General features: G+C 39.1%; 1 protein-coding gene across 1 annotated transcript in view; it reads left to right on the top strand.

Moving 5' to 3' along the window:
- The first annotated feature begins 3,324 nt into the window (after positions 1–3,324).
- The window catches only part of pla2r1 (phospholipase A2 receptor 1), a 41,055-nt gene continuing 16,577 nt past the window's right edge, over positions 3,325–27,802 (top strand). The window contains exons 1-18 of the mRNA XM_083996629.1: positions 3,325–3,675; positions 6,881–7,261; positions 8,603–8,776; positions 10,485–10,649; positions 10,862–10,975; positions 12,357–12,506; positions 14,011–14,205; positions 14,984–15,147; positions 15,859–15,969; positions 18,607–18,719; positions 18,854–19,023; positions 20,251–20,459; positions 21,081–21,226; positions 22,303–22,387; positions 22,473–22,608; positions 22,744–22,779; positions 23,964–24,124; positions 25,897–25,961. Of these exons, the coding sequence (XP_083852755.1) occupies positions 3,519–3,675; positions 6,881–7,261; positions 8,603–8,776; positions 10,485–10,649; positions 10,862–10,975; positions 12,357–12,506; positions 14,011–14,205; positions 14,984–15,147; positions 15,859–15,969; positions 18,607–18,719; positions 18,854–19,023; positions 20,251–20,459; positions 21,081–21,226; positions 22,303–22,387; positions 22,473–22,608; positions 22,744–22,779; positions 23,964–24,124; positions 25,897–25,961 (2,732 nt within the window). The 5' untranslated portion in view covers positions 3,325–3,518. The remainder of the gene's footprint in view (positions 3,676–6,880; positions 7,262–8,602; positions 8,777–10,484; positions 10,650–10,861; positions 10,976–12,356; positions 12,507–14,010; positions 14,206–14,983; positions 15,148–15,858; positions 15,970–18,606; positions 18,720–18,853; positions 19,024–20,250; positions 20,460–21,080; positions 21,227–22,302; positions 22,388–22,472; positions 22,609–22,743; positions 22,780–23,963; positions 24,125–25,896; positions 25,962–27,802) is intronic.

The raw sequence follows: 27,802 nt of genomic DNA on the forward strand, positions 1-27,802 counted from the left end.
AAAAGTTTTGACTTATGGTGAGATGATGCTGTTATCATTGATTAACCCCTTCCTGGCCAGTTCTTTTTGCTGCAAAAACACATCATTTCTATAGGGCTCTATGGGCTTTAGGGCTGGTGACAGTATTTTCCCATTTACAGAGTGATAAAAAGAGATATCCAAAACTGACTCTAATGTGTCAACAAAATAAAACAACAATTTTGAAAGGGGCTTTATCCATTGTTCAGATTTCGGTTCTGGAGATTAGTGCATATTTCATTAGATACTGCCTCATTTAAACATAAAATTTGACAAAACTTGTAATACAAAAAATATTTGTCTTAATGTGAGTGATAAACTTGGTAAGTTTCATGGGGATATGTGTTAGTTAGAAGTTTTACCTTAAAATACTGTACATTAAAGGGATAGTAGCATTTTTTTTAAAGTGGGGTTGTATGATCTACAAATAGCCCCTAAGTACTTTAATTGCAGTAGAAGACTCTCTGCACTCCTCCCGTTAGCAACGCCAGCCCATAGCCCTGCCCAGAGATTTACAACATACAGGGTTGTGAACAGACCCAAAGAAACAGCCTATTTTTGCGGCCTAAAAGAGGTTTTACCTTAAAAAAAATACACAGTTCCATTGTTCTCTATAATATAATTTTTTCCAGCCCTTCAAAGTGCAGGAAAAACACAGTTTTTATTTGGACCTAACCAGGTAAAACCTCTTTTAGGCCGTGAAAATAGGCTGTTTCTTTGGGTCTGTTCACATTTGTATGTTGTAAATCTCTGGGCAGGGCTATGGGCTGGCGTTGCTAACGGGAGGAGTGTAGAGAGTCTTCTACTGCAATTTAAGTACTTAGGGGCTATTTGTAGATCATACAACCCCACTTTAAAAAAAATGCGACTATCCCTTTAAAAAACCCATAGGCGGAGGTGGACATTTTTGTCCACTTGAAGGGTCATGGATGTTGTTAAAATGCATAGCAAGTCCAAAAAATTGACTTTCATTCTAACACATCCAGAGTTTACCCAAAGATACACCTTTCATTTGACCGTGGGGAGTTGGGAGGTGGAGAAAAATGTCCATGGGTCATCTGAGGGTTAAATTAGAGCTGAAAAAAAAACAATTTTATCATCTCTTTTTTATTCTGTCTCTCCAGGACGAGGTTGAAGATCTTTAACTTCCCTGTTTTCATTTTTCTCCTCCTCCACTCAAGGTTACGACCACAGAGCTCCTGTATTATTATGTGCTGCTACTGCTGCTGCTGCTGTTGTTGTTATTGTGGCCTTGTCTTGCAGAAAGAGTCTCTGTGAAAGTCAAACTGAAATTCTTAGACGGCGCTGCACTGCGCTGCTGTCACCGTTGATACTGAGCGGTTACACTGAGCTCTGGGAACACGAACACAGATGCAAAGTTGTTTGACTCCAGGGCCCAAAAACTGGTTCATCCAGCAAAGTCAGAGCAGATTTTATAAAACGGTGTAACAGACACTGTACAGTAGCTAAAAGCAGCTCCACCTCATCCAGCTACAACAACAACACTCTGCTGCTGCTGCTGCTGCTGCTTTTACTTTTCTGTGCCACACCTACAGTTTCCTGCTGATATTTTAGTCTTTATTCAGGAAAAGTTGAAGTGTTTTTTTTGTAAACTTTTTATTATGACTGAGCTTTTTCCTGTTTTTTAATCCGTCAGTGACATGAATGAAATTAAATCCTAGAAATTACAATTAAAGTGATATCTACAGACGTGCAATTTTCTGGTTGAGTGGGAAACAGAATTAAGGATTTAAAAAGTTAACAATGGACATTAAAAGTGTTTATATCTACAGGCTCATTAATACCGTGGTGCAATAAGCTCAATTCAAACCATTAGTTTTATTTAAATCCACAAAACGATTTCTTTATCGTCTGTTTTTCTACTTTATGCTGCTGTAACAAGTACATTTCCTATAAGTGGGATCAATCATATGTCCATCTATATTTAATGTTTTATTTCTCTTTTCATGTTCAGAATAATCAATATTTAAATCATCCACATTATCTCACAGCACTCTAACTGTAAGGAAAGGTCATGACCTTACATTGTAAGGTTTACAATGTAATTTGAAGTAATAATCCAATAAAATAAAAAATAAATAGGCTATGTTAAACTACAATTTACTGCAGTAGCTGGTCTCATATCAGCTAAATGTTTTATACATGCCAGTGGTTCTCAAACTTTTTTACATCAAGGACCCCTAAATGGACACAAATTAGACCACGGACCCCCATTGGGCAAAATTTTGAAGCAAACACCAGAAATACACTAATATTTGCTTTGAGACTGAAGAACGTTACTTTTTTAGTCAATGGTGTGAATTTTTGGAAATATTGTAGAGAAATTTCTGGAAAAAGTGGTACAATTTCTCTAAAAACGTTTAAACATTTCTAGAAAAAAGTGGTAAGAATTCTCAAACATAAAAAAATAATTTAAAAAATGGTGGTAAAAGTTCTCCTAAAAAAAATCTAGAAGAAAGTGGTACGATTTTTAAAGAGAGTGAGAAGAGAGAAGTTTCTTTACTTTCGGTTTCGTGGCGAGTCATGAGAATAACGCCGCAGAATCTCCGTTTATGGTCGGAACTACGATCATCTTCGAACCTCTGACTTTAATTCTTGATGAATGAAAACATGAGTCTGTCTTGCGCCGGTCAAAGAATTTCACGGCGCGTGGAGGCTCATAAATGTAGTGTGAAAACACTTAGCTTTTCCAAAACTCCTCGTTGTCCCTTTAAACATTTCTAGAAAAAAATGGTAAGAATTCTCCAAAAACGTTAAAAAAAAAAAAAAAAAAAAAATTAAAAGTGGTGGTAAAAATTCTCCTAAAAAATTCTAGAAGAAAGTGGTAAAATTTTTAGATAGAAAGAAAAAAAGTAAAACATTTCTAGAAAAAAGTGGTAAGATTTCTCCATTAAATTTTTTTTTTTTTTTTTTAATTCTTGAAGAAACTGGTAAAATTTCTAGAAAAAGTTGGGGACCCACTTGAACCCTCTCAAGGACCCCTGGGGGTCCCCAGACCCCACTTTGAGAACCAATGTCATCACTAACACTCATAATATTACTGATTTAACAAAAGGTAGAGAATAAGAGGATATAACAAAACAAAAAAAGAGGAAATAAGAGAATCTGTCTATCTGTCTATGTGTGTGTCTGTCCGTCAGTGTGTTTATTTGTCGGGTCTAAATAAAGTTGTGTGTGTTTGTTTGTTGTGGCTGTGTCCCAGTGCAGCCAGAGCGCAGCGGCAGGAATGCAGCCTCCAGGCCGGGCAGCAGCTGCCGCTCTTCCGTCACACGCAGACGTGACGTCGCTGCTGCTGCTCCCGCTGCCCAAAGAGAGAAAAAAAGAAAAAAAAGGAGAAAAAAAAGGAAAAGAAGAAAAAGAAGAAAGTCCTTCCCCCGCCGGCCTTTTAGTCAGTTCGGTTGTTTCCTATGAGGGAGAAACTTCGAGCCCGGTTGGACCCACTCCTCCTCCGGTAATGCGCTGCGGACGTCGTCGTCGAAATGTTAACGCAGTGGCTCCGTTGCGTGGACTCCGCTGCGCCGCTGGTGCTTCTCTGTGTCGCGGTGCTGCTGGCGAAAAGCTGCATGTGCGCGGTGGTGACGGCGGAGGAGGAGGACGATGAGGTGCTGGAGAAAAAGCAGCTCATGGAGTTTTACAGTAAGTAGCTGCTGCTGCTGCTGGACTGGTCCGTGAACACAACACGACAACAGCAGCAGCAGCAGACAACACTGTGTGTGTCCGTGCTGCTGCTGCTGCTGCTGCTGTGGCTGTGGCTGTGGCTGCAGGATGTTGTGCTGTGGTTTTGGACCCAGTGGACAACATTATATAACTGTACTGAACCATCATTATGTTCTCCTGGTCCCTGTTTTTGTTGCTCACTTGTTTGAAAAAGTAAAAGTAGTGAAGTGAAGTGTTCATGCACCTCTGTGGCCGTGGCCTCTGCAGCAGCAGCAGCAGCAGCAGCAGATCACATTACACTCTGTTGAGTTTCATTATCTGTGAAAACATAGAAATAATAAAAATTAGAAACAGTCAGGAGCTGGTTAATCTTCTATTTCTGAAAGTTAAGGTGCAAATCAGTGAATTTAATGATGGAAAATGTTGTTTCAGTGCATGTGTGAGTCAAAGCTGAGACAAGTGATGAACGGGTGATGATTAAAAGCATTGATTCTGATAATCAATTAATCATTACGGTGCAAACAAAAAGTCTGTTTGCAACAGAACTTTACTCACATTACTCACGTTTGAAGTCGTAGTTTTCAAATTCAGGTGAAAATGAAAGAGGTTACAGGTTGTTATGTGTGAGTCAGAGCTGAGACAAGTGATAATCGATCGATCATTACAAAGTTTAAACTCACTGTTCAGTCTTGTTCTAAGTTGGAAACTGAACTTTACTCATGTTTGCAGCTGTAGTTTTCACATTCAGGTAAAAATCTGTGAATTCAATGATGAAAAATGTTGTTATAGTGCATGTGTGAGTCAGTGATGAGCTGATGCATCACTCTAAAGCATTGATTCTGATAATCAATTAATCATTACAGTGCAAACAAAAAGTCTGTTCAGACTTGTTCTAAGTTGGAAACTGAAGTGAACTCATGTTTGCAGTTAAGTTCAGGTGAAGATTAAAGAGGACAGAGTTCCTCATGTGTGAGTCAGAGCTCAGTCCGAGTTGAGAGAAAAGTCGATGGATCATCACAGGGTTTAAACTGTCTCTCCAGTCTTCAGTTTTAAGTTGGAAATAGGACGTGACTCAAGTTTGCGGTTTCAGGTGAAAATAAAAGAGGATACAGGTTGTTATGTGTGAGTCAGAGCTGAGACAAGTGATGGACTGATGATCAAAGCATCGGTTCTCTTCTGATAATCGATCGATCATTAGTGCAAAGTTTAAACTCACTGTTCAGTCTTGTTCTGAGTTGGAAATAGAACATATGACTCATGTTTGCAGCTGTAGTTTTCACATTCAGGTAAAAATCAGTGAGTTTAATGATGAATATTGTTGTTTCAGTGCATGTGTGAGTCAGAGCTGAGAGAAGTGATGAGCTGATGATGATTAAAGCATTGATCCTGATAATCGATTGGTCATTACAGTGCAAACACAGAGTCTGTTCAGTCTTGTTCGAAGTTGGAAACTGGACTTAAATCACGCTTGAAGCCGTAGTTTTCAAATTCACGTGAAAAACTGATGATGAACAGCAGCAATTCTGATAATCAAATGATCGGCCATGTAATGTTTGTTTTTGGAAACAGAATTTTACTTCTGTCTGCCAGCGTAGTTTTCTAAAAACAACTTTCTGACTCTGGTAAATGATCACTGGGCTGATGCTGTTTTCCCTGTTAAAAGGGTTTTCCATGGAGATTTTCCTCAGTGGATGTGAGGGTCTAAGGACAGAGGATGTTGTTGTGATGCCATGTAAAGCCCTTTGAGAAAAACTGTTTGTAAAAACGGGCTATACAAATAAAATTGCCTTGCCTTGCTGTTGTTTAATTTACATTCACACACACACACACACTCTTTGTTGTTTGTTCTGTGGTGTGACATGAAGGGAAACAATCGTTCCTCCGTCTGTTTTCATCTGTTTACATCCTCTGTTTTCTTTAGTGTCCACTGACACTAAGATGTGTTTGTGTTGGAGGACAAAAGGTCCTTGCAGGCTTCCGTCCAGCGTTGACACCGCTCCGATGTGGTGGAGAAACGTCCAATACATTTATATAGACACATGTATTATATATAAGTGTAAGAATTATAAACAATAATGTGGTACTTCATTCTTCTCCTCTCATCCTCCTGCACCTGCACCTGTTTGCACTGCTGGCTGTGATATAAATAATGTAGCTAGCTATACAGTGTGAATACTGTGTGTTTAATTTTGCTGCTGTTAAGTATTTTTTTTTTTTTTGGAATATTTCTTATCTACACATAGCTTTAGTTTTTTCTTTCTTTCTTATTCTCTCATGCATTGCATTTCATTTTTATATTCAGGTGCTTTGTGATGAATATGATAGATAGATAGATAGATAGATAGATAGATAGATAGATAGATAGATAGATAGATAGATAGATAGATAGATAGATAGATAGATAGATAGATAGATAGATATATATATATATAGATAGATAGATAGACTTTATTGTCACATGTGCAATGAAATTCAGGGTGCTCAAACCAAAAACTGTGTGCACTGATATCACAAGACAAGGAATAAATACACAAACAACAAACAATGAGAATAAATGATTTAATAGATCAATAGAAAATCTAAAAAATAAAATAGAGAGATAGAGAGGGGTAGAAATAAAGAAAGAAAGAAAGAAAGACAGACAGACAGAAGTAAAAAGACAGAGAAAGTGGGTAGAAGAAAGAAAGAAAGAAAGAAAGAAAGAAAGAAAGAAAGAAAGAAAGAAAGAAAGAAAAAGAGAGAAAAAAGAGACAGCGAGAGAGGGATGATAGATAGAATGAGGTAGATAGATAGAGATAGAGAGGGGTAGAAAGAAAGAAAGAAAGAAAGAAAGAGACATATAGATAGATACGTAGATAGATAGACAGACAGATAGATAGATAGATAGATAGATAGATAGATAGATAGATAGATAGATAGATAGATAGAACGAGATAGAACGATAGACATACAGACATATAGATAGACATATAGATAGATAGATAGATAGATAGATAGATAGATAGATAGATAGATAGATAGATAGATAGATAGATAGATAGAACCATAGATAGATAGATAGATAGATAGATAGATAGATAGATAGATAGATAGATAGATAGATAGATAGATAGATAGATAGATAGATAGATACTGTAGATAATGAGATGATGCATCCTCTTCCTCTCCTCCTGGTCTCCTCCAGGGAAGGGCGCCTTCATCCTGGAGAGCGAGCCTCTGAAGCGCTGCGTCACCGTGGATCGCTCCAACCTGGTGCTGGGGGACTGCGAGCGGCCGACACGCCGGATGCTGTGGAAGTGGGTTTCCCGCCACCGGCTCTTCAACGTGGGCACCAGCACCTGCCTGGGCCTCAACACGTCGGACGCCACGCAGCCGCTCGGCACCTTCGAGTGCGACCTGTCCGCCCCCATGCTGTGGTGGCGCTGCAGCGGCGGCATGCTGTACGGGGCGGCGCAGTGGAGAGTGGCCGTGGCCGGGCGCGCCTTGGTGGTGAAGAAAAACTCACATCACGAGTGGAAAAGGTACAACACGCCCCGAGAGCGGCCCTGCTCACATCCGTACGAAGGTAAAGCCCTGAACCATCCTGCAGCATGTTTGTGTTAGTGTGTTTTCTTTCTTTCTGTACAGGGATAGTTCAACATTTTGGCAAAATGGCCCATTGCCATATGTAATCCCTATAGTCATAGCAGTAGGTTCGTTACCTTTAACTGTCGGTGCAAGCTGTTTTTAGAACGGTGGAGCAGAGCCGTGAGCTGCTCAGAGCTACGCTACGGAGGCTCATGGGATTTCTTGGTTTCCCTCATCAAACTCATCAAATACACAATCCAACAACTCCACAACGCTCTGGTGGACAAGTTGTGACCTGCACATTCACCACGCTATGAGATAATAACACAACGTTACCACACAGAGTTGTTTTAGAGGGAAATTCATGCAAAACCGCTGATGCGCGTTGCCTTCAGGGACAGTTTTTCATCAAGCAGTTGCATTTACCTCTAAAACAACTCTGTCTGGTAACGTTGTGTTATTATCTCATAGCGTGGTGAATGTGCAGGTCACAACTTGTCCACCAGAGCGTTTTGGAGTTGTTGGATTGTGTATTTGATGAGTTTGATGAGGAAAGCGTAGCGTAGCTCTGAGCAGCTCACGGCTCTACTCTGCCGTTCTAAAAACAGCTTGCACCGACAAATAAAGGTAACAAACCTACTGCTATGACTATAGGGATTATGGCAATGGGCCAATTTGCCAAAATGTTGAACTATCCCTTTAATGGAAACAGGCAACAGCATGTATACACTGACAATACACTAACCAAAACAGACAAACAAAAAATAAAGGACCGAACAAACCTCACAAATAAAACAGGACCAAAACAGGACAGAAAAGTAAAAAAAACAACAACAAAAAAACAACTACAACAAAAAGGGATGTATAACTACTAAAACTTAAGTTTTTCCCACTTTTGTGTTATGCATTTCCACCTTATCTTGATTTGTTGCGATAATACTTTTCCAAAAGAAATTGGCGACACATTGCACTGTATTTCTAAAATAAACCAAGTTCAAAAATCTTTTTGTTTGGGTCTTGAATATAAATATTTTCCCCAAAAGAATGATCGTGTTTACAATCTGCGGGCATTTTGCATCCAGTACTCCCAACAAAAGATTTAGTGGTGGAGAGTGGTTAGTGTTAAAAATGTTAAGTTGTTTATTTGTAGTGGTAATTCTATAGAAATTCTAGAGTATGAACCAATTGTTATTGTATAAATAGACCTAAAATAATCTTTTCCAGGGAATCAAAGTGTTAAACTTGTGTGTGTGTGTGTGTGTGTGTGTGTGTGTGTGTGTGTGTGTGTGTGTGTTGTGTTATTTGTTTGTTTTCCACCCTGTGTGTGTTTGACCTGCAGACATCCACCCTCTGCTGGGGAACGCACACGGCATGCCCTGCGCCTTCCCCTTCAAGTACAACAACAAGTGGTACTCTGAATGCACCACGGAGGGCCGCGAGGACCACCTGCCCTGGTGCGCCACCACCACCCGCTACGACGAGGCCGAGCGATGGGGCTTCTGTCCCGTGCAAGGTAAAACAAAGTCGTCATAACAGCAACACACACACATACCTGATTGTTTTGGATGTTACCACTGCTAATTTTCCCTGAAGGTGCAATAAGGGACCATTTCTTACATTATTTATTCATTATTTCTATTCATTAACAGTGCAATATGTGTGTGCACTGCAAAAACTCAATATCTTTCCAAGAATATTTGTCTTATTTCTTGTCAAAATGTCTCATTTCTAGTCTAAACTAATCTCTTTCCACTTAAAATAAGACTCATCGCCTAAAAATTAACTTGTTTTTAGATCATTTTCACTTGTTTCAAACTAATTTTCAATTGAAATAAGTAGAAAAATCTGCCAGTGAAAGCAAGTTTTTCGTGCTTCTAATAAGAAGTAAAACGTGTCTAAAAACAAGCTACGGTTTAATGTGATGAGTCTTATTTTAAGTAGAATGAGATTTGTTTTGACTAGAAATGAGACATTTTGACTAGAAATAAGACAAATATTCTTGGTAAGATTTTGAGTTTTTGCAGTGTGTCCCTATTCTTGATTATTTATTCCTCATTTTTCTGTCACTGTTATTTATTATCAATAGGCGTAGTAGTACTTTGTCCAATTTCTGTACAATAACAATAAAGACTATTCTATTCTATCTCTGAGATGAACAGTGACTCCTGTGCAGGACGTCAGTAGCTCTAAATAAAAGGAAATCACTGCAGTCGGGGCCCCAAGTTTTAAAGGGATAGTTCAACATTTTGGCAAATTGGCCCATTGCCATAACCCCTATAGTCATAGCAGTAGGTTTGTTACCTTTAATTGTCGGTGCAAGCTATTTTTAGAACGGTGGAGCAGAGCCGTGAGCTGCTCAGAGCTACGCTACGGAGGCTAATGGGATTTCTTGGTTTCCCTCATCAAACTCATCAAATACACAATCCAACAACTCCACAACGCTCTGGTGGACAAGTTGTGACCTGCACATTCACCACGCTATGAGATAATAACACAACGTTACCAGACAGAGTTGTTTTAGAGGCAAATACAGAGACTGCTTGATGAAAAACTGTCCCTGAAGGCAATCATCAACTTTATTCACTCTATGAAGAAAATGACAGAAACCCTTCACCTAATCTGGTCGGTTACTTTGGGGTTAAAGCAGAAGTAAGCGATCCGGTGGTTTTGGCTAACTTCTTGTCAGCCGATGGAGTTAGCAGTCCCCGCCCTCGTCCCTGCACACACAGAGAGGACTGCCCCTTTATGCCGTTCTCTCTCCTCATTGGATAAAGGTTGTAGGATACAAGGAAAGTTTTCTCCTCGGCTCAGAGCAGAGCAGAGTGACTGACAGACCCGTGTTTCAGACCAAACACTCTATATATAACTATTTAAGACTTATATTAACACAAATATGCCGCTTACTTCTGCTTTAAGGATTTATCTTTCTGACCTGGGATCTTCCTCTCCATAGCCTTTATCTTGTTCATTCTCCTTTAAGTTGTCTTCCTTCCTCCCAGTTTTGTGTATCTCTGGCGAAATGTCTTTGGGACAGTGTGAACCTGCCTCTTTGTATATTTTGGGACCTCATGCTCCTTTGACTAAATTTGTTTATAAAGGAGGAAAACGTCTTTTAAAATTTCTACCAGGTCGTCTTTTGACCTTGTGGAACCAGAAGAAAAAAAGTACACGTCACCTGTTTCCTACCGCCCTTTTTTCTCTCTCTCTCTGTCTCTTCCCAGATTCCAGCTGTGAGCACTTCTGGGAGTCGAACCAGGAGCTGAGCGCCTGCTACCAGTTCAACCTGTACACCATCCTGACCTGGAGTCAGGCACTGGCCACCTGCCAGGCTCAGGGCGGGAACCTGCTGAGCGTCACCGGCCTGGCGGAGCACCGCTACATCCGAGGTAGGACACACACACACACACACACACACACACACACACACACACACACACACACACACACACACACACACACACACACACACACACACACACACACACACACACACACACACACACGCACACACGGAGTCATCTTCTCCTCCTTCCTGTTTCCTTCCTCAACACCACGTGACGTTTTATTACAACATCCGTGTTGTTCTGTCCGCTGGTAGATCGACTGGCGAGCGTTGGCACCATGGTGTGGATCGGACTGAACCATCTGAAGGACGGACGGGGGTGGCAGTGGTCCGACGGAGCTCCTCTGTCACTGGTCAATTTCACCACAGGTATTGATCATCTGCTCACTGCAGAGTGTGAAGGACAGAAGGACAGTGCAGGCCGGCAGTTCAGTTCACGTCTGACTGAGTACTCAACACTTCCATAAACAATTTATTTGTATATTTTGCCATTAACATTTGTCATGCAAAACTTTAGTTCAGTTATTGCATGGTAAATATTGTTACCAGAGTCCATCAGCGTCACTGATACAAAGGAAAAATTTGCAGCTAAAACAGCAAATGTAAAATTTTGATGCCAGAATTGTGGACTGGATTCATTGAACCAATGTTTATCATTATTTCAACCTGATATATATTTATGTTTTGCCTCCTTCATCATTTAGGTGTAGCCATAGAATTATAATAATTATTATGATTCTTTGGTTCATGACAGTATTACTGTTCTGTCTTTCTGCATTGTGCTAAATGACAAATGTCAGCATGCTAACACGCTAAATCATCACAGTGAGCATGTTAAACATGGACACGCAGCGAACTGTTGGATGCAGATGTGATGATGAAGCTCAGGTCCAGCTTCACTCACACAGCTGTCTGTTTTTAATCTAAGTCATGAATATTCAGAGCATGGAACTGAAACTGAAAGTCCATTTACTGATGTAGATTTCATTATGAATCAAAAAAGTATAAAAGATCATTTTAAAGAGGCTTTAGAAAAATAAGGATTAAACTTTAATATTGGAAAATATAAAACATAATAGAGATGTACATATAACATGTATTGTAATTTACAATACATGTTATATATGTGTATATCATGTTTGGTTTTTTACTATATAGAAATGTACTGTACATTTCTACATTGTAAAAAACGAAGCCGGTGCATATTCTCATTTGTCCAGGTCATAGTATTTCAAAGGAGGTTAAATGGAAAGCAACTGGACTTAGTTATTTGTCTAGGAAGACGTTTCACCTCTCATCCAAGAGGTCAGTTGCTACATGAACTGATGAAGCCTCTTGGATGAGAGGTGAAACGTCTTCCTAGACAAATAACTAAGTCCAGTTGCTTTCCATTTAACCTCCCTTGAAATGTAAAAAACGAAGAAAGAAAGGAGTGAAGGAGAAGGAAACTGAATTTTACAATTACTGTATCATCATTCTGACACAGTTAATAATAATAAAGTTGTTAGATGAGAGGAAGTGAAGTCGGTGTTGATGCTGCTTTTATGTAAAAACTCTTCTTGAAATTCAAGTTCTAAGAAGAGAAACTGAGTGTCTGGATCCTGTTTAGGCCTGAATCTCCTTATTATCTGTTCTTTTCTTGAATTAGTCAGTGATTAATCAGTCTGTAGAACATGAGAGGACTTTATCTACATATCTAGGACTTCTCTTATTTAACCCCGGTCCCCGGCTCTGTCTCTGCCTCCGTCAGCTCTGGCGGCCGAGCCGCTGCAGGACGACCGGCAGTGTGGAGTTTACAACTCGGCCTTCGAGGGTCAGTGGCAGAGTCTGTCCTGTGAGTCAGCGCTGCCGTACATCTGTAAGAAGACACCCAACAACACGCGGAGAGCCGAGCCGCTGGGTGAGAGCAGCACGCACACACACACACACACACACACACACACACACACACACACACACACACAGATGGACAGAGTACTTGACCCCAGTACTTGAGTAAGAGTACAAATACTACTGGTCAAAATTTACTCCGTTACAAGTAAAAGTAGCTCAGTCCACATGTTACTCGAGTAAGAGTAAAAAAATACATGCTTTTAAATTTACTTTAAGTAAAAATAAGAGTCAGAGTAAATTTCTTATTTTTCACATCAATGAATTACTATATTTTTTTCTAAATGAATGTAAGGAGCTTTTAACTCTTGTTTGTGAGAATGAACTCTTTGAAAGCAGCTGCACTGATGTGCTGCTTTTAGGGGTTAGAGTTTCCTTCTCTGACAAACACAGCTTGTGTCCAATAGGATTTTAGAAAAAAAAAAGAAAAAGAGCAGACCTGAAAGTAACGAGTACTTTTCAGCCTTCCTAGAAATTAACTTGAGTAAAAGTAAAAATATTTGTCTTGGAAATGTATTCAAGTAATTAGTTAGTTTAAGTTTATTTCGGACATGTTAAAAGAATTAAAACATAATACAGAAATGGACAGACATAACATATAAAAACTTTGCAAAGACAACATATGAAAAAATAAAAAATAAAATAATTGAAAATAAAGGTAATTTTATTTTTTATTTTTTTTTGTTTGTTTGTTTCATATCCGAAAAGGAGTGGGAAGAAGTAAAACTTATTTACTCCCACCCCTTATTCATAAATTATCTATCAAGTTATCTAGTCATTATTACTTGAATTTATCTATCAAGTTATCTAGTCATTATAATCTATACAGTAAGTTAATTTATGAGTTATTTAACTGGATTTATTCTAATATATTATTATATTTATATTTATATACATATAGATTTATTCTAACATATGATTACTAGTCTTTATCTCTCTATAGTCATATACATATAGAAACATATACAAACACATTCATACATACAAAGACAAACTGAAAGTAACATGAACCTTTCAGTTTGTAGTAAGTACTGTAGTAAGTAAGAAGAGTAATAAGTACCAAAGAAATCTAATACTCAAGTAAAGTACAAATCCTCTGGATATGTACTTAAATACAGTACTCAAGTAACTTTACTCCGTTACTGTCCTTACTGCACCTGACTGACGTGCTTCGCGGCCTCATCGGAGGTGAGCTGCTGCTGTCAGGGCTGAGTTGAGTTATGAGTCAGTCAGAGTAAAATGCAGGAGGAGTGTTTTAGAGTTTTTAGCTCTTGTAGCTGTTGGCGTCGACAGCTGCTCTGCACCTGGGGAGTGAACTCCTGACCTCCTCTCCACGCCGCGGCTGCAGCCAGACCAAAACAATGTCTGCTGTTCTGGATTGGTGTTGTGAAAGAGAAAAGAAAAAAAATACCCATGTTACCCTGCTCTCTCCTCCTCCTCCTCCTCCTCCTCCTCCTCCTCCTCCTCCTCCTCCTCCTCCTCCTCCTCCTCCTCCTCCTCCTCTCCGTCTGCAGAGAACTGGCAGTACGTCCACACCGAGTGCTCCGACGGCTGGTGGCCTCACAACGGCTTCTGTTACCGCGTCCTGTCGGAGCGGGAGGCCGGGGGCTGGGAGGACTCGGTCCGGGCCTGTGGCTCTCTGGGGGCGAACCTCACCAGCCTGAGCTCGCTGTCTCACGTTGAGATGATGCTCAAACTCCTCACCAACTGTAAGAAACATTAGAAAACACACAGATACAGTGTCATCATGCAAAAATGTGTCCCCTCCTGGTTTAAAATGTCTGTTAATGATCTCCAAAAGACATAAAGTTACAGATGACACATTCCCTTTACATTTTATATATTTTTAAATTTTCATCTTTTACATTTGTTAGTTAAGTGTAGTTTATTTATTTGTTTTATTCATTGAAAAAAGAAAAGGATAATAATGCAACTCCTGAATGAAAGGGGGCAGAAAGATGCAAACTCATGTTGTCTACCCCTTTTTTCAAGAAATCTTTTTACAAATTAGATAATGTACTGTATGTATCAAAACAAAGAAGAAGAAAAAAGCTGCAGACCATCCGTCTAATAAATTCTTATGCCATGCAACATTTTTTAATATAGTTTGTGAACCACATATGCAGATATACATTACATAATATATATACATAAATACACATAGTAGCTAGTTAGTACTGTAGCTAGTAGCCCCCCCATTGGAAACTCTCCCAGTGTGTAAATAGTAAATCTCTTGTCTGATACCTTGGTCAAAGTTCTCTGAGAGCTCAAGTCTCCTGGGTTTCTCATTCTTTTGCTGCTGCTGCTTTGTTTCCCTTTTTCACTCTGAAACTGTAGAAAACTAAAATAATTCACTGATATTGATTTAAATATTGATAAAAAGAGTGTTTCATGTTTAACTTTATGTCTTTTGGAGATAATTTCATCCTCCACTTGATGAACTGTTTGTGTGAATCCACCGTGTGTGTGTGTGTGTGTGTTTCCTAGTTTCCGGGGAGAGTCCAGAGGTGTGGATCGGTCTGTGGAAACGAGCCTCGTCTCCGACCGTGGAGTGGTCCGACGGTTCCCCGGTGACTCTGACTCTGTGGCAGCAGCACCAGCCGCCGCACAACCTGACGGACGCCGCGCTCTGCGCCACAGCCGACAGGAAGGTGAGAAACACAGGGAACACACGACACGACGATGCTTCCTCTGTGTTTGGTTAAATCCTGTTCAGGCCTGAATCACTGTTATTTGACTGTTATTTTCATTTATTTATTGTAAATCAAATGATCTTTTTTGTATATATGAGTGTTTGAGTTGTGTCATGAGGAAATGTGAGGATTGTGGAGCTGCTGTGCAACACAAACTTCTGTACAAATGGACAATAAAGGTCTTTTTAATCTTAATCTTAGTTATTTAGTGTATAAAACATGAGAGAACTTGACATTTTCTATAATTTAAATTAGATTAGATTAGATTAGATTTATTATTTTGTGCAGTGGTGCCATGAAGACCTGCTGAAAAAATGCAGAAAGTTTAAAACCTTTATAAGATACATAAAACACCAGACAAAAAAGGTGCAGGTGTTATGGCTGTAAGTGTTATACAGCAGGAAATATTAAAAAAAAGCAAATTATGGTTCGATAGTCTCATTGTAACTTCATTTTTTAAAATAATTTTAGTAGAGGTGTCACACGACTTTAACTGATTGTTTAGTCGCTGCTCATTCATTTTTTTTCTACTGATTAAAGTAGGTCAGCTCTGATTCCTTTATAAGATTAGATAAGAGATAAGAGACACTTTATTGATCTTGATTGATATTGTTTTTGTGATTATTCATCTGCTGTCGTCGTGGGAACAAACCTTCTTCTCTTCAACAGGAGGGAAACTGGCGTTTAACGTCATGTGATGAACGGCTGCCGGCCGTGTGCAGGAGAGAGAGTCTGAGCCCTGGTCGTCACGGTGCGGCCTGGGATGACGGCTGTCCTGAGGTAACAACACACACACACACACATACACACACATGCATGTCTGGTAACATTGTGTTATTATCTCATAGCGTGGTGAATGTGCAGGTCACAACTTGTCCACCAGAGCGTTGTGGAGTTGTTGGATTGTGAATTTGATGAGTTTGATGAGGGAAACCAAACCAAGAAATCCTCCGTAGTGTAGCTCTGAGCAGCTCATGGCTCTGCTCCGCCGTTCTAAAAATAGCTTGCACCGACAATTAAAGGTAACGAACCTACTGCTATGACTATAGGGATTATGGCAATGGGCCAATTTGCCAAAATGTTGAACTATCCCTTTAATAAGTTAATATTCATACGTATAAAAACAGTTAATGTGGTAAATATTTAGTTAGGAATAAAACTGTACATTTCATTTGAACATCTGATTTGAAGTAATAAGAATAAAGCTTCATTTCCAAGTAAAATTCCTTACATTGATTTGAAAAAACTTCAGTACCCATAATGCTCTTGGAGCAAAGGTGAACATTTTGCACAAGCTACGTGTTTGTTTCTGTTTTCATTCACTCAAGACGTCTGGTTTTAAGTCTCGTCTCGTCATTTTTAAAGTTGTAAGACGAAGCTGCGACATCAGAGACTTTGTTTGCTCAGTTTTTTAAAGCAGATGGAAATGAAAAAGCAGGATTAAAACACTGAATCTGCTCCGTCTGCCTCGATGAGATTTTCTTTTTAAATCTGCAGACACAAGATGCTTTTGTCCGTTCGTGTGTTTTCTTTCCGTTATCGGGGTGAGAAATGCTGATGTCGGTCAGAAGCATCGGGGTCCAATCTGCAGCGAAAACGACCTCACAGCTCGTCACATAATAACCGAATGATTTGCAAAGAAAGAAAGAAAGAAAATCTGAATAGTGGAGTTGATAAAAGTGACATTGACATTTTGCGCTGGTGCCACTGCCACATTGTGACGATGAGCAGCGGAGGAACAGATGAGTCGCTGTGTCGTGTCACAATAGCTCCACACAGATCGGGACGACGCGCACCAGGCGGAGCCACACGACCGCCGCCACCACCAATGCTGCTGCTGCTGCTGCTGCTGCTGCTGCTGCTTCGGCCACAGTTCAACTTCTGAGCAAGTCGCCCCCCTTCCTCCTCCTCCTCCCCTCCGTCACGGACACAATGAGCTGATTCACTCCAAACTGCTGACGTATTGTCTGGCATTCACGTCGCTCCTTGACTCTGTTTACAAGAATATCAGCGTCCTGAGTCACCAGCAGGATCGAGCTCCTTCGGGCCCCGGAACATGAATATAATATAAACATTAAATAAAAACTTGAAAACTTGGCCCCCTGAAGGCATCGTCGTGTCGGTGGACATGCTCGAGCAGACTCTGCTGGTTCCGGCAGCTCCTGTTGTTATTCTTCTTTTTATATATATTTTGCAAACTAAACCTGAGTCTGCAGGTCTTTGTCTGCGAGGTTCAGTCGTCGACCGCAGCAGGTGAAGACGGAGAAAAACAAACTTCACTAAACTCTGAAACATTTCGTTGTCTGAGCTGGAAAAAAGAAAAAAGAAAAATCCTTCAACTCTGTCTCAGTGTAAATGTTAGTGTTGCCCCCTCATCCCCTCCTCCCTCTCCTCCACCAAGCAGAGGGATGGGGGTTAGATAGGATATAGGGGTCAGGCAAAAGGGAGGGAGGAGGGAGGGAGGGAGGCAAATTGACACCAGTTGCCAAAACAACCCCACTGACACACACACAGACACACACAGACACACACTTCACTTCACTTTCACTCCACTTCAGAGCAGAGGAGGTTTCTCCAGTGCAGAGTTATTAATGTTGCAGATACAACAGAGCAGCAGCAGCTCTGTGCAGCAGTCAGGTGTTATTATGGGCTGTTTTAATATAGTTTTTATTCTGACGACTGGTGATCCTGCTGCCGTTTCAATTCAAGTTTATTTGTCACATAAAATTACGAGTTACTACAGTGAAGTTCTTATGCACCTTTTTGGTCGTTGCATAAAAATACAAAATATATATGAGTGAAATATTAAAAAGAGGTAGAAAGTTTGAATAAAATACAAAAACGTGCAAATAACTAAAGGAATAAAAAGAGAAACAGAGTTAATAGCAGCCACTGTAATAGGCTAAATAAATTATTATTATTATTATTATAGATAGAGGATTGTTATGGGGACAGAGGTTGTGTATTAAAGTCCAAAGTGCAGTGGTGCACAGAGGTGTATGTGCATGTTGTTGAGTAAAAAGTGTTGCATGATTTTCTTGTTTTGTCCTTTCGATATGAAACATCTCAGTTTTAATCTGCCCACTTCTCTGCTTCATGATGAAACAAAATGACATTTCCATCCAACTTTGGCAAAAAATAGGATGCCAATAAACTAGGCTAAGATGGTAAATGTGATAAACATTAGCTCAGAGCTTCACTATAGTTTCTACCAACTCTGTTTTTTTAATTCAACAGAAGCCAAAGATGAGGAATATCAAATGTTAAATCAAAAACATGCACATGTATAAAGCTTAAACAAAGAAGTAATAAAGTTTTACTACACGGATCATTCACACCTTTAATGACACAACAAAAAAAAACCCTGATGTTTGATACAAGGTGATTTTGTGTGTGTGTGTGTTTTTGTGTTTTCAGGGCTGGAAGCGACACGGACATTCCTGCTACATGGTCACCGGCCACGAGCAGAGTTATGAAGATGCACAGATGGGATATTACTGCAAGGCTCCTCTTCTCACTGTGGAAAACAGGTGGTTTATTGAGGAAAATGATTTACTGTGTTGACTCAGAAACGCAACAGAAACATTTTCTTTTAAGTCTCTTCACCTCACCTCACCTCTCCTCTCCTTCTTTCTCCTCTTCTTCCTCCTGTGCGTGCCGGCAGGTTTGAGCAGGCGTTTATCAACAGTTTGCTGAGCGATGGCGGCGCCAACAGCAGCATGTCGTTCTGGATCGACCTGGTGGATCAGGAGGAGAAGGGAAAGTACAGCTGGCTCCCTCACAACGGCTCCTCTCCGCCCCTCACCTTCACCCACTGGAACAAACACCAGCCAGGTACACAGCCTTGTCTTTATCTCTTTATTATTATTATTATAATAAAGCGTGCACAGAAGCCAGTTTATGGTCCAATGATTTTCTTTTCACTTCCGGCCCCAACGGTGCATTCAGGGGATTAAAAACACGTCTGTAGCTTGTAACGCCGTCAGTCAGTGTGTGTTTTTTTTTTTTTTTTTTTACAAAGGTCTGGAGAGAACTCTTTGTTTTGAGACATGATGATGATGATGATGCTTCTTGTGTGATGAGAAACCTTTTTAACGACATCAATTATGACTAAAGCAGCTGATATTAATGAGCTCTGATAGGAGACAGGATCTCTTTCTAAACACTGACACGTTCCTGCTGCTTTCTTCTTGCTTTCCTCTGTTACACTGCAAAAACTCAAAATCTTTCCAAGAATATATCTGTCTTATTTCTTGTCAAAATGTCTAATTTCTGGTCAAAATTAATCTCGTTCCACTTAAAATAAGACTCATCACCTAAAAATCAACTTGTTTTTAGATAATTTTCACTTGTTTCAAACAAATTTTCACTTGAAATAAGTAGAAAAAAATGCAAGTGAAAGCAAGTTTTTTTGTGCTTGTAATAAGAAAGAAAAACTTGCTCCACTATCAGATTATTTCAAGTGAAAATATGCTCGAAAGAAGTCAAAAGTGTATAAAAACAAGCTACTTTTTAATGTGATGAGTCTTATTTTAAGTATAATGAGATTTGTTTTGACTAAAATTACATTTTGACTAGAAATAAGACAAATATTCTTGGTAACATTTTGTAAACTCTCCCAGTGTGTAAATAGTAAATCTCTTGTCTGGTACCTTGGTCAAAGTTCTCTGAGAGCTCAAGTCTCCTGGGTTTCCCATTCTGTTGCCGGCTGCTGCTTTGTTTCCCTTTTTCACTCTGAAACTGTAGAAAACTAAAATAATACACTGGTATTGATTAAAATATTGAAAAAAAAGAGTGTTTCATGTTTAACTTTATGTCTTTTGGAGATCATTTCATCTTCCTCTTGATGAACTGTTGTTCACATTAACACACATTTGGACCAAACTTTTGCATGCCACCATATCCACTTTATTACACATAACTTAATTTATGGACATACTTGGATAACTTAGGTTGTTACTATCATCTGGTGAAAACTTCATGTCAGTATCTGCATTAGAAATATATTTACTGAGGGAAACGTTGGCGCTATGATGATGTGATGTGTCTTCCTGCCCGTAGCCAGCGCCGGCGGCTGCGTTGCCATGTCGGGCGGACCGGCGCTGGGCCACTGGGAGGTGAAAGACTGCCGGTCCCACAAGGCTCTGTCGGTGTGTAAGCAGAACGTGAGCAGCTACCACGACCTGCAGCTGCCGGAGCATCACATCGACGCCTACGCCCCCTGTCCCCCGGGGTGGGAATCGCACTCTGGGCTGCTCATCTGCTTTAAGGTCCAATGCACCGTTATTTAACTGCTTCTGTATTAGGGATGTCACGATTATAGATTTTTTTTGGTACGATTATTGTCAGAGAGATAATCACGGTGTTACGATTACCACGATTATTATGCATTAATTAATTTCACAACACTATTAATGTGTAAAATCAAATATAGTTAAAATATACATTACCAATTATAAAATATTTTAAATATCTATTAAAATATGGCCAATTATTAATCCGCCAGGGGAAGTGTTTGAAATATTCAAGTCATTAATTGTCATCGATACCAAATGTTCAAGTTAATTTTAATCTTTTTTTTTTTAAATTACAAATGACACTCTAGCATTTAAATTCACACCAATTCACTGCTACGTTAGATAAATGGACCAGTATCTGTGCATTTACCTTTACTGTACTTTGGCGCATACCTGCCGACACGGTTCATACTTAATCTTTTTTTGGAAAGTGACGGTATTTAGGAATCTTTGCGATCAATTAATTGTGGCGTTTAATATCACGATTAATTGTGAAAACAGGTAATCGTGACATCCCTGTTCTGTATTAATGATAAACTCACGTCATGTGTTGCTACTGATCCTGTAACAGGTTGGTTTTCTCCCTCCCATCAGGTGTTTCATGATGAGAAGGTGCTGATGAAACGCTCGTGGGTGGAGGCAGACTTCTTCTGCCAGGCCCTCGGGGCTCAGCTGGCCAGTTTCTACCACTATGAGGAGCAGGTGTTTGTTAAGCAGCTCATCACTACCATGTTTGAAGGGTTGGTACCTACCGCCCGCCGGGCCTCATCAATGCAGGAAGAATGCTCTGGAGACCCAGAAATGCATCACATGGCTGTTTTTGTTTTGCTGCACACACACACAGAGAGAGAGAGAGAGAGAGAGAGAGAGAGAGAGAGAGAGAGAGAGAGACTTACTGAGGGAGGTGGAAGATAAAATGTGGTTTGGGATTTTTAGAATCTGTTGGAGATGAATAAGGAGAATATCACTTTGATAAATGATCAGTTTTATGTTTTTTCCTTCAGTACTTTTAATCAAGTGAGCATTAAGATGATACCAACTAGTCAAGTGTTATGTAATTTTTACCAATTACCAATAATATTTTGCAAATATTTGCACAAAATTGGATTTGTCTGTGATGAAATATCAGAGTATTTCTTCACTGGATTAACCAAAAAGATCCTTTACACTATATCAATATGAAATATCACGATATATAATTGTCTATAAAGCCAGAATGGAAGAGAGATTTCCTTTATGCTGCTTTTTCCCCCATAAACAGCTGGTGAAGTGTGTTGAAAACTGTTAAAGGGATAGTTTAACATTTTGGCAAATTGGCCCATTGCCATAATCCCTATAGTCATAGCAGTAGGTTCGTTACCTTTAATTGTCAGTGCAAGCTATTTTTAGAACGGTGGAGCAGAGCCGTGAGCTGCTCAGAGCTACGCTACGGAGGCTAATGGGATTTCTTGGTTTCCCTCATCAAACTCATCAAATACACAATCCAACAACTCCACAACGCTCTGGTGGACAAGTTGTGACCTGCACATTCACCACGCTATGAGATAATAACACAACGTTACCACACAGAGTTGTTTTAGAGGGAAATTCATGCAAAACCACTGATGCGCTTGCACCGACAATTAGAGGTAACGAATCTACTGCTATGACTATAGGGATTATGGCAATGGGCCAATTTGCCAAAATGTTGAACTATCCCTATAAGTCAAAAAAATGTTGTTGTTTTTTTGTTTTTTTTAAAGCGTTAAAGTTAAAATGTGAAAATGTTCCCAGAGTTTCTCAGACGGACTTTCTCTGTTCTGCTCCTCTCTTCCAGAACAGAGGGTCGCTGGTTCTGGGTCGGGTTAAACAAGAGAGACCCCGAACATCCCGGCGTGTGGGAGTGGTCGGACAACTCTCCTGTAAGCACACACACACACACAGACACACACATAAACACACACACACTCATCTGTTAGGGTTTGGTCTCACACCGTCTCTGTTCAGGTGGTGACGTCCTTCATCGAAGACAAGAACGAGGAGGACGACCGGAGGGACTGCGCCGTCTACAGCGACCTGACCGACACTCTGGTGCCGCAGCCGTGCAACACCAAGCACGAGTGGATCTGCAAACTGTCCAGAGGTCACTAACACACACACACACACACACACACACATGCACACACACACACACACACACACACACACACACACACACACCTGCACATGATCACCTCTGACTTAGAACTAAACCAGCTCCTGTGTTTTCACGTTGCAGGTGATAAACTGAAGAAGCCGTACTGGTACACTGAGCGTGAGTACGATTATTTAATTCACTGCTTTTTACAAGATGCTGAAAAACATAACTCAATGAAAACATGTAAAAAAAAAAAAAAAAAAGAAGAAAAAGAAAAAAGAAGCAATATTTGTTTGATATTACACTTTACTTTTTATTTTACCAATGTTTTTTTATCATTCATTCACACTGCAAAAACTATTTCTTGTCAAAATGTCTCATTTATAGTCAAAACTAATCTCTTTCCACTTACAATAAGACTCATCACCTAAACATTTATTTGTTTTTAAATAATTTTCACTTGTTTCAAACAGATTTTCACTTGAAATAAGTAGAAAAATCTGCCAGTGAAAGCAAGTTTTTTGTGCTTGTAATAAGGAAGAAAAACTCGCTCCACTATCAGATTTTTCCACTTATTTCAAGTGAAAATCTGCTTGAAAGAAGTAAAAAGTGTCTAAAAACAAGCTACTTTTTAATGTGATGAGTCTTATTTTTAGTATAATGAGATTGTTTTGTACTGCTTATCCTGCACTAGGGTCACGGGTGAGCTGGAGCCTCTCTCAGCTAACTTTTTTTTTTTTTTCGGTTCTCTTTTTATTATGATTTTTCATGATTGAATGGTTATTAAACAATGAACAATTAACCATTTTCATTCACTCATTTGTAGATTACAAATGAATCACACAGCAGTATATCTGCGATTTCATAAATAATACAGAAATGAACGATTCGTGCTTCCACCATAATATATATATATATATGTATAAGAGATGAAATCTATAAAATCCAAAATAAGAACTAAACTCCCTAGAACAGGAATGCTTGGTGCTACCTTTTATGATAAAACACCTCTACAAAAGGGAAAAAAAGAGACATAAAACTTAGCATTCGATGGTTTTCTCAGTGTTTTCTCAGATTTTCTCCGTCTTAGAGCTTCACTACTACTTTTACATTTGTAAACTCAGGACGTGCGAAACCTACAGTAATTTTACCGTTTTGTGAGTTTTTTTTCTGTGTCTGACTTCAGAGACTCAACAGTTTATTGGAGCTGCACTGAGCTGCATCGGTTCAACCTGAACGAAACTCTTTCCACGGGTTCATATGTTGTAATATTTTACTGTGGAATGACTTTATTAAATAATAATAATAATTTAGCAAATATAACAATGAGGTTTTGTTACATCTGTCCTCCTCCTCCTCAGAGAGCGAGCCCTGGGTGTTTCACCGCGGAGCCGAGTACCTGCTGGCCAAGCAGCTGTTTGACTGGGACGCCGTGTCTCTGGCCTGTCAGATGATGGGAGGTCACCTGCTGTCCGTCCACTCCAAAGAGGAGCTGCACTTCGTCAAGGAGCGGCTACGACAGGTCTGTCGCACACACACACACACACACACACACACAGAAATTCACCACAGTTCAATCAAACCTTTGTATAGCAGGCTTCCTTCCTGCTCAGGTGTAAGTCAACACTGCAAAAACTCAAAATCTTACCAAGAATATTTGTCTTATTTCTAGTCAAAACAAATCTAATTCTACTTAAAATAAGCCTCATCACATTTAAAAGCAGCTTGTTTTTAGACACTTTTTACTTCTTTCAAGCAGATTTTCACTTGAAATAAGTAGAAAAATCTGACAGTGGAGCAAGTTTTTCTTTCTTATTACAAGCACAAAAAACCTGCTTTCACTGGCAGATTTTTCTACTTATTTCAAGTGAAAATTTGTTTGAAACAAGTGAAAATGATCTAAAAACAAGTTCATTTTTAGGCGATGAGTTTAGTTTTGACTAGAAATGAGACATTTTGACAAGAAATAAGACAAATATTCTTGGAAAGATTTTGAGTTTTTGCAGTGAAAGTGCTTGACAGAGGAGAAAGTGATGATAAGATAACAAATAGCATTTAGTACACAAGTCAAAAAGATGAAAGTTGTTCATATAACATTAAAACAGCAAACTGTTCATTTAAAACTGCTGACAGAGAGTAAATAAAATGAGAGGGAGAAGAATATTTTAAAATATGAATACAAAAGATTATTGTATAAAAGAAAAATTGGCCAAAAAACATTCAACTCAGATCTCTGCACCGACATGAATCACAGTTAAAACTTGCATCAATTAATCAGCGGTGTAAATTTTCTGAACATTGATTTTTGGCATTTTATTTACAGTTTTATAGCTTTTTCTTTCTTTTTTTTAAAGCAACAATGCATATTATTCTGTCTTTATAAAATGTGCTTAGTGAATACAAACAATTATTTAATCAAATAAAAATGGGCCATAAAACATTCATATGTCAAAGATGTAAAGTTTAAAATGAATCATATCGATATCTCTGTATCAGCTGCTCTCAGATCTTTGCACTGATATGAATCGCAGTTAAACTTGCATTGATAAATTAACTGTGTAAAGCAATGCATATTTTTCTGTCTTTATAAAATGTGCTTAGTTGAGCATGATTTTATTTTTACTTAACAAAATAATAATCAAGCAATAGTTTTAGTTCATTTTAAATTACAGAAATAACTGATTTGATTACACAAAATAAACTCAAATTGCACAAAATATCACTTGCAATAAAATATAATCTGACATTTAGTTTATAAAATACTCCAAAATAATGCAAAATCATACCAGCAGCATTTTTCTATTGGTTTATTTTCCTTGAACAGTTTTTCAAACAGCCAAAGGCACGTGCATGAACACAAAGAAAGTGTGTTTCCCTCCTGTAACAGTTTGACGGACACACTTTGCTCCTCATACAAACTCAAGTGTTTACAGACACCGATTGAAAAGCTGAAGCGTCTCCTCATACGCCGACTCTTTCATGCTCGAGTGGCCCGGCACACAGGGACTTAGAGAGCGGCCGGTGTTTGTGTTTGGCAGCCGCCGCCGCCTCCGCCTCCTCCTGGACCAGACTAAAGAAATCTCTTGTGGTGTCGAGGATAAAAAAGAAAAAAGAAAAAAAAAGGAAACAAAACAAGGCGATGAAAAGAGGTGAAGCACAGGGCCAAGGAGAGCGGCTGAATGGCTGCTGCTCGTGTCAAAGAGGCTCAAGTCCACGGAGGACGAGGCTGTAAAAGGAAGGAGGTGAAAACAGAAAATAAAAGCTCTTTTTCTTCTTTCTCTCCTTTTCACTCAGCTCTCTATCGGCCCGACCGACTGGTGGATCGGCCTGTCCCTGGGTCAGCCTGGAGAGGAGGTCAGGTGTGTATGGAGCCGATTCTGTCTCATAAATGATTGTGAAACATGGTGCAAGCTGCAGATACATGAATGAATCCTGCAGCAGGGCTCTGTGTGTGTGTGTGTGTGTGTGCATGGTTCACTGGTGACGCTTGTTTTCATAGTGACACATGTCAGAATGAGCAGGAGGAAATAATCCCATGTGCACGGTGACTTGCATTTTACAAATTTTGTGTGAAGGTCTCAAGGGAAAACAAAAAAATCAAGTCAATGGAAATTAAATATGTGAAACAAATGGTTATAGGAGGAAATAATTTACAAATATAATGAGAAAACCACCTGCAGATGTCTCCAAAAACAAAAAGAAATGTAACATGACAGGAGCTAATACACAGGATTTTTGATATAGATAGATAGATAGATAGATAGATAGATAGATAGATAGATAGATAGATAGATAGATAGATAGATAGATAGATAGATAGATAGATAGATAGATAGATAGATAGATAGATAGATAGATAGATAGATAGATAGATAGATAGATAGATAGATATAACTTTATTCATCCAGAAGAAAAGTATTTTGCCAGGATGCTCCAAAGGGAAATGTGCAAGGGAGATAATAGAAGAGGAAGTATATGATTAAATGTATCCTACAGTGTCTAAAACAATAGAATATACGCTACAAGTGCAAAAAGGAGCAACCTAGACATTGGTTAAATACTGTGCTACATAATTTGAGTGCAATACATAATTTAAAATGATATAATACCAATGCAAATTGCAAAGGGGCTAAAACATAATTTAAAATGCAACTGTCTGAGCTTCTCCTCTGTTTATCTGTGCAACAAACAGAAAACCTGTGTGTTGCTGTACAGAGCTTTTACATCACGATAAATTGTTTTAATCCTGTTCTAGTGTCAGAGTGGCCATAAACACAACACAAGCACTTCATATCTACTGATTACAAGTTACAAGTTCTAACAACAGATAAAGAAGAAACAACAGTTTGGTCAGAGACTCTGATTGTAAACGGTTGTAAAGTTTAGATTTGGTGAACAGCAACAGCAACAGCTGCAACAGTGAACATCAGAGCTGAGCCAGTTGACAACAGGTGCATTTCCATCCATGTGTTTTAGGTTTGTGCTTTAAAAAAAATCTTGGTAATAGCTGCAAAAAGGTGAAATATTGCAGAAAAGTTGTGTTTAGTCAGATGCACGAGTTGGTGCATCGGTAAAAGCAAAAACTTAAGGGATGATGACACATGATGCATCAGATCTGTGGAGTGAAACCTTCCTCATATAAAAACATGTGACAAACAGAAAAGTCACATTGAACATCGTTTTGTGCATTTGAGGTTTTATTGTAATTGCACTTTATTTTTCTGCACTACACTGCAAAAATTCAAAATCTTACCAAGAATATTTGTCTTATTTCCAGTCAAAACAAATCTCATTATAACGTTACTTAAAATAAGACTCATCACATTAAAAGTAGCTTAGACACTTTTTACTTCTTTAAAGCATATTTCCACTTAAAATAATCTGATAGTGGGGCAAGTTTTTCTTTCTTATTACAAGCACAAAAAACTTGCTTTCACTGGCAGATTTTTCTACTTATTTCAAGTGAAAATGTGTTTGAAACAAGTGAAAATGATCTAAAAACAAGTTCATTTTCAGGTAATGAGTCTTATTTTAGGTGGAAAGAGATTAGTTTTGACTAGAAATTAGACATTTTGACAAGAAATAAGACAAATATTTTTGGGAAGATTTTGAGTTTTGGCAGTGTAACAGACGAAAGCAAGAAGAAAGCAGCAGGAACGTGTCAGTGTTTAGAAAGAGATCCTGTCTCCTATCAGAGCTC

This window comes from Trachurus trachurus, assembly GCF_905171665.1.
Source record: "Trachurus trachurus genome assembly, chromosome: 3".
Lineage (NCBI taxonomy): Eukaryota > Metazoa > Chordata > Actinopteri > Carangiformes > Carangidae > Trachurus > Trachurus trachurus.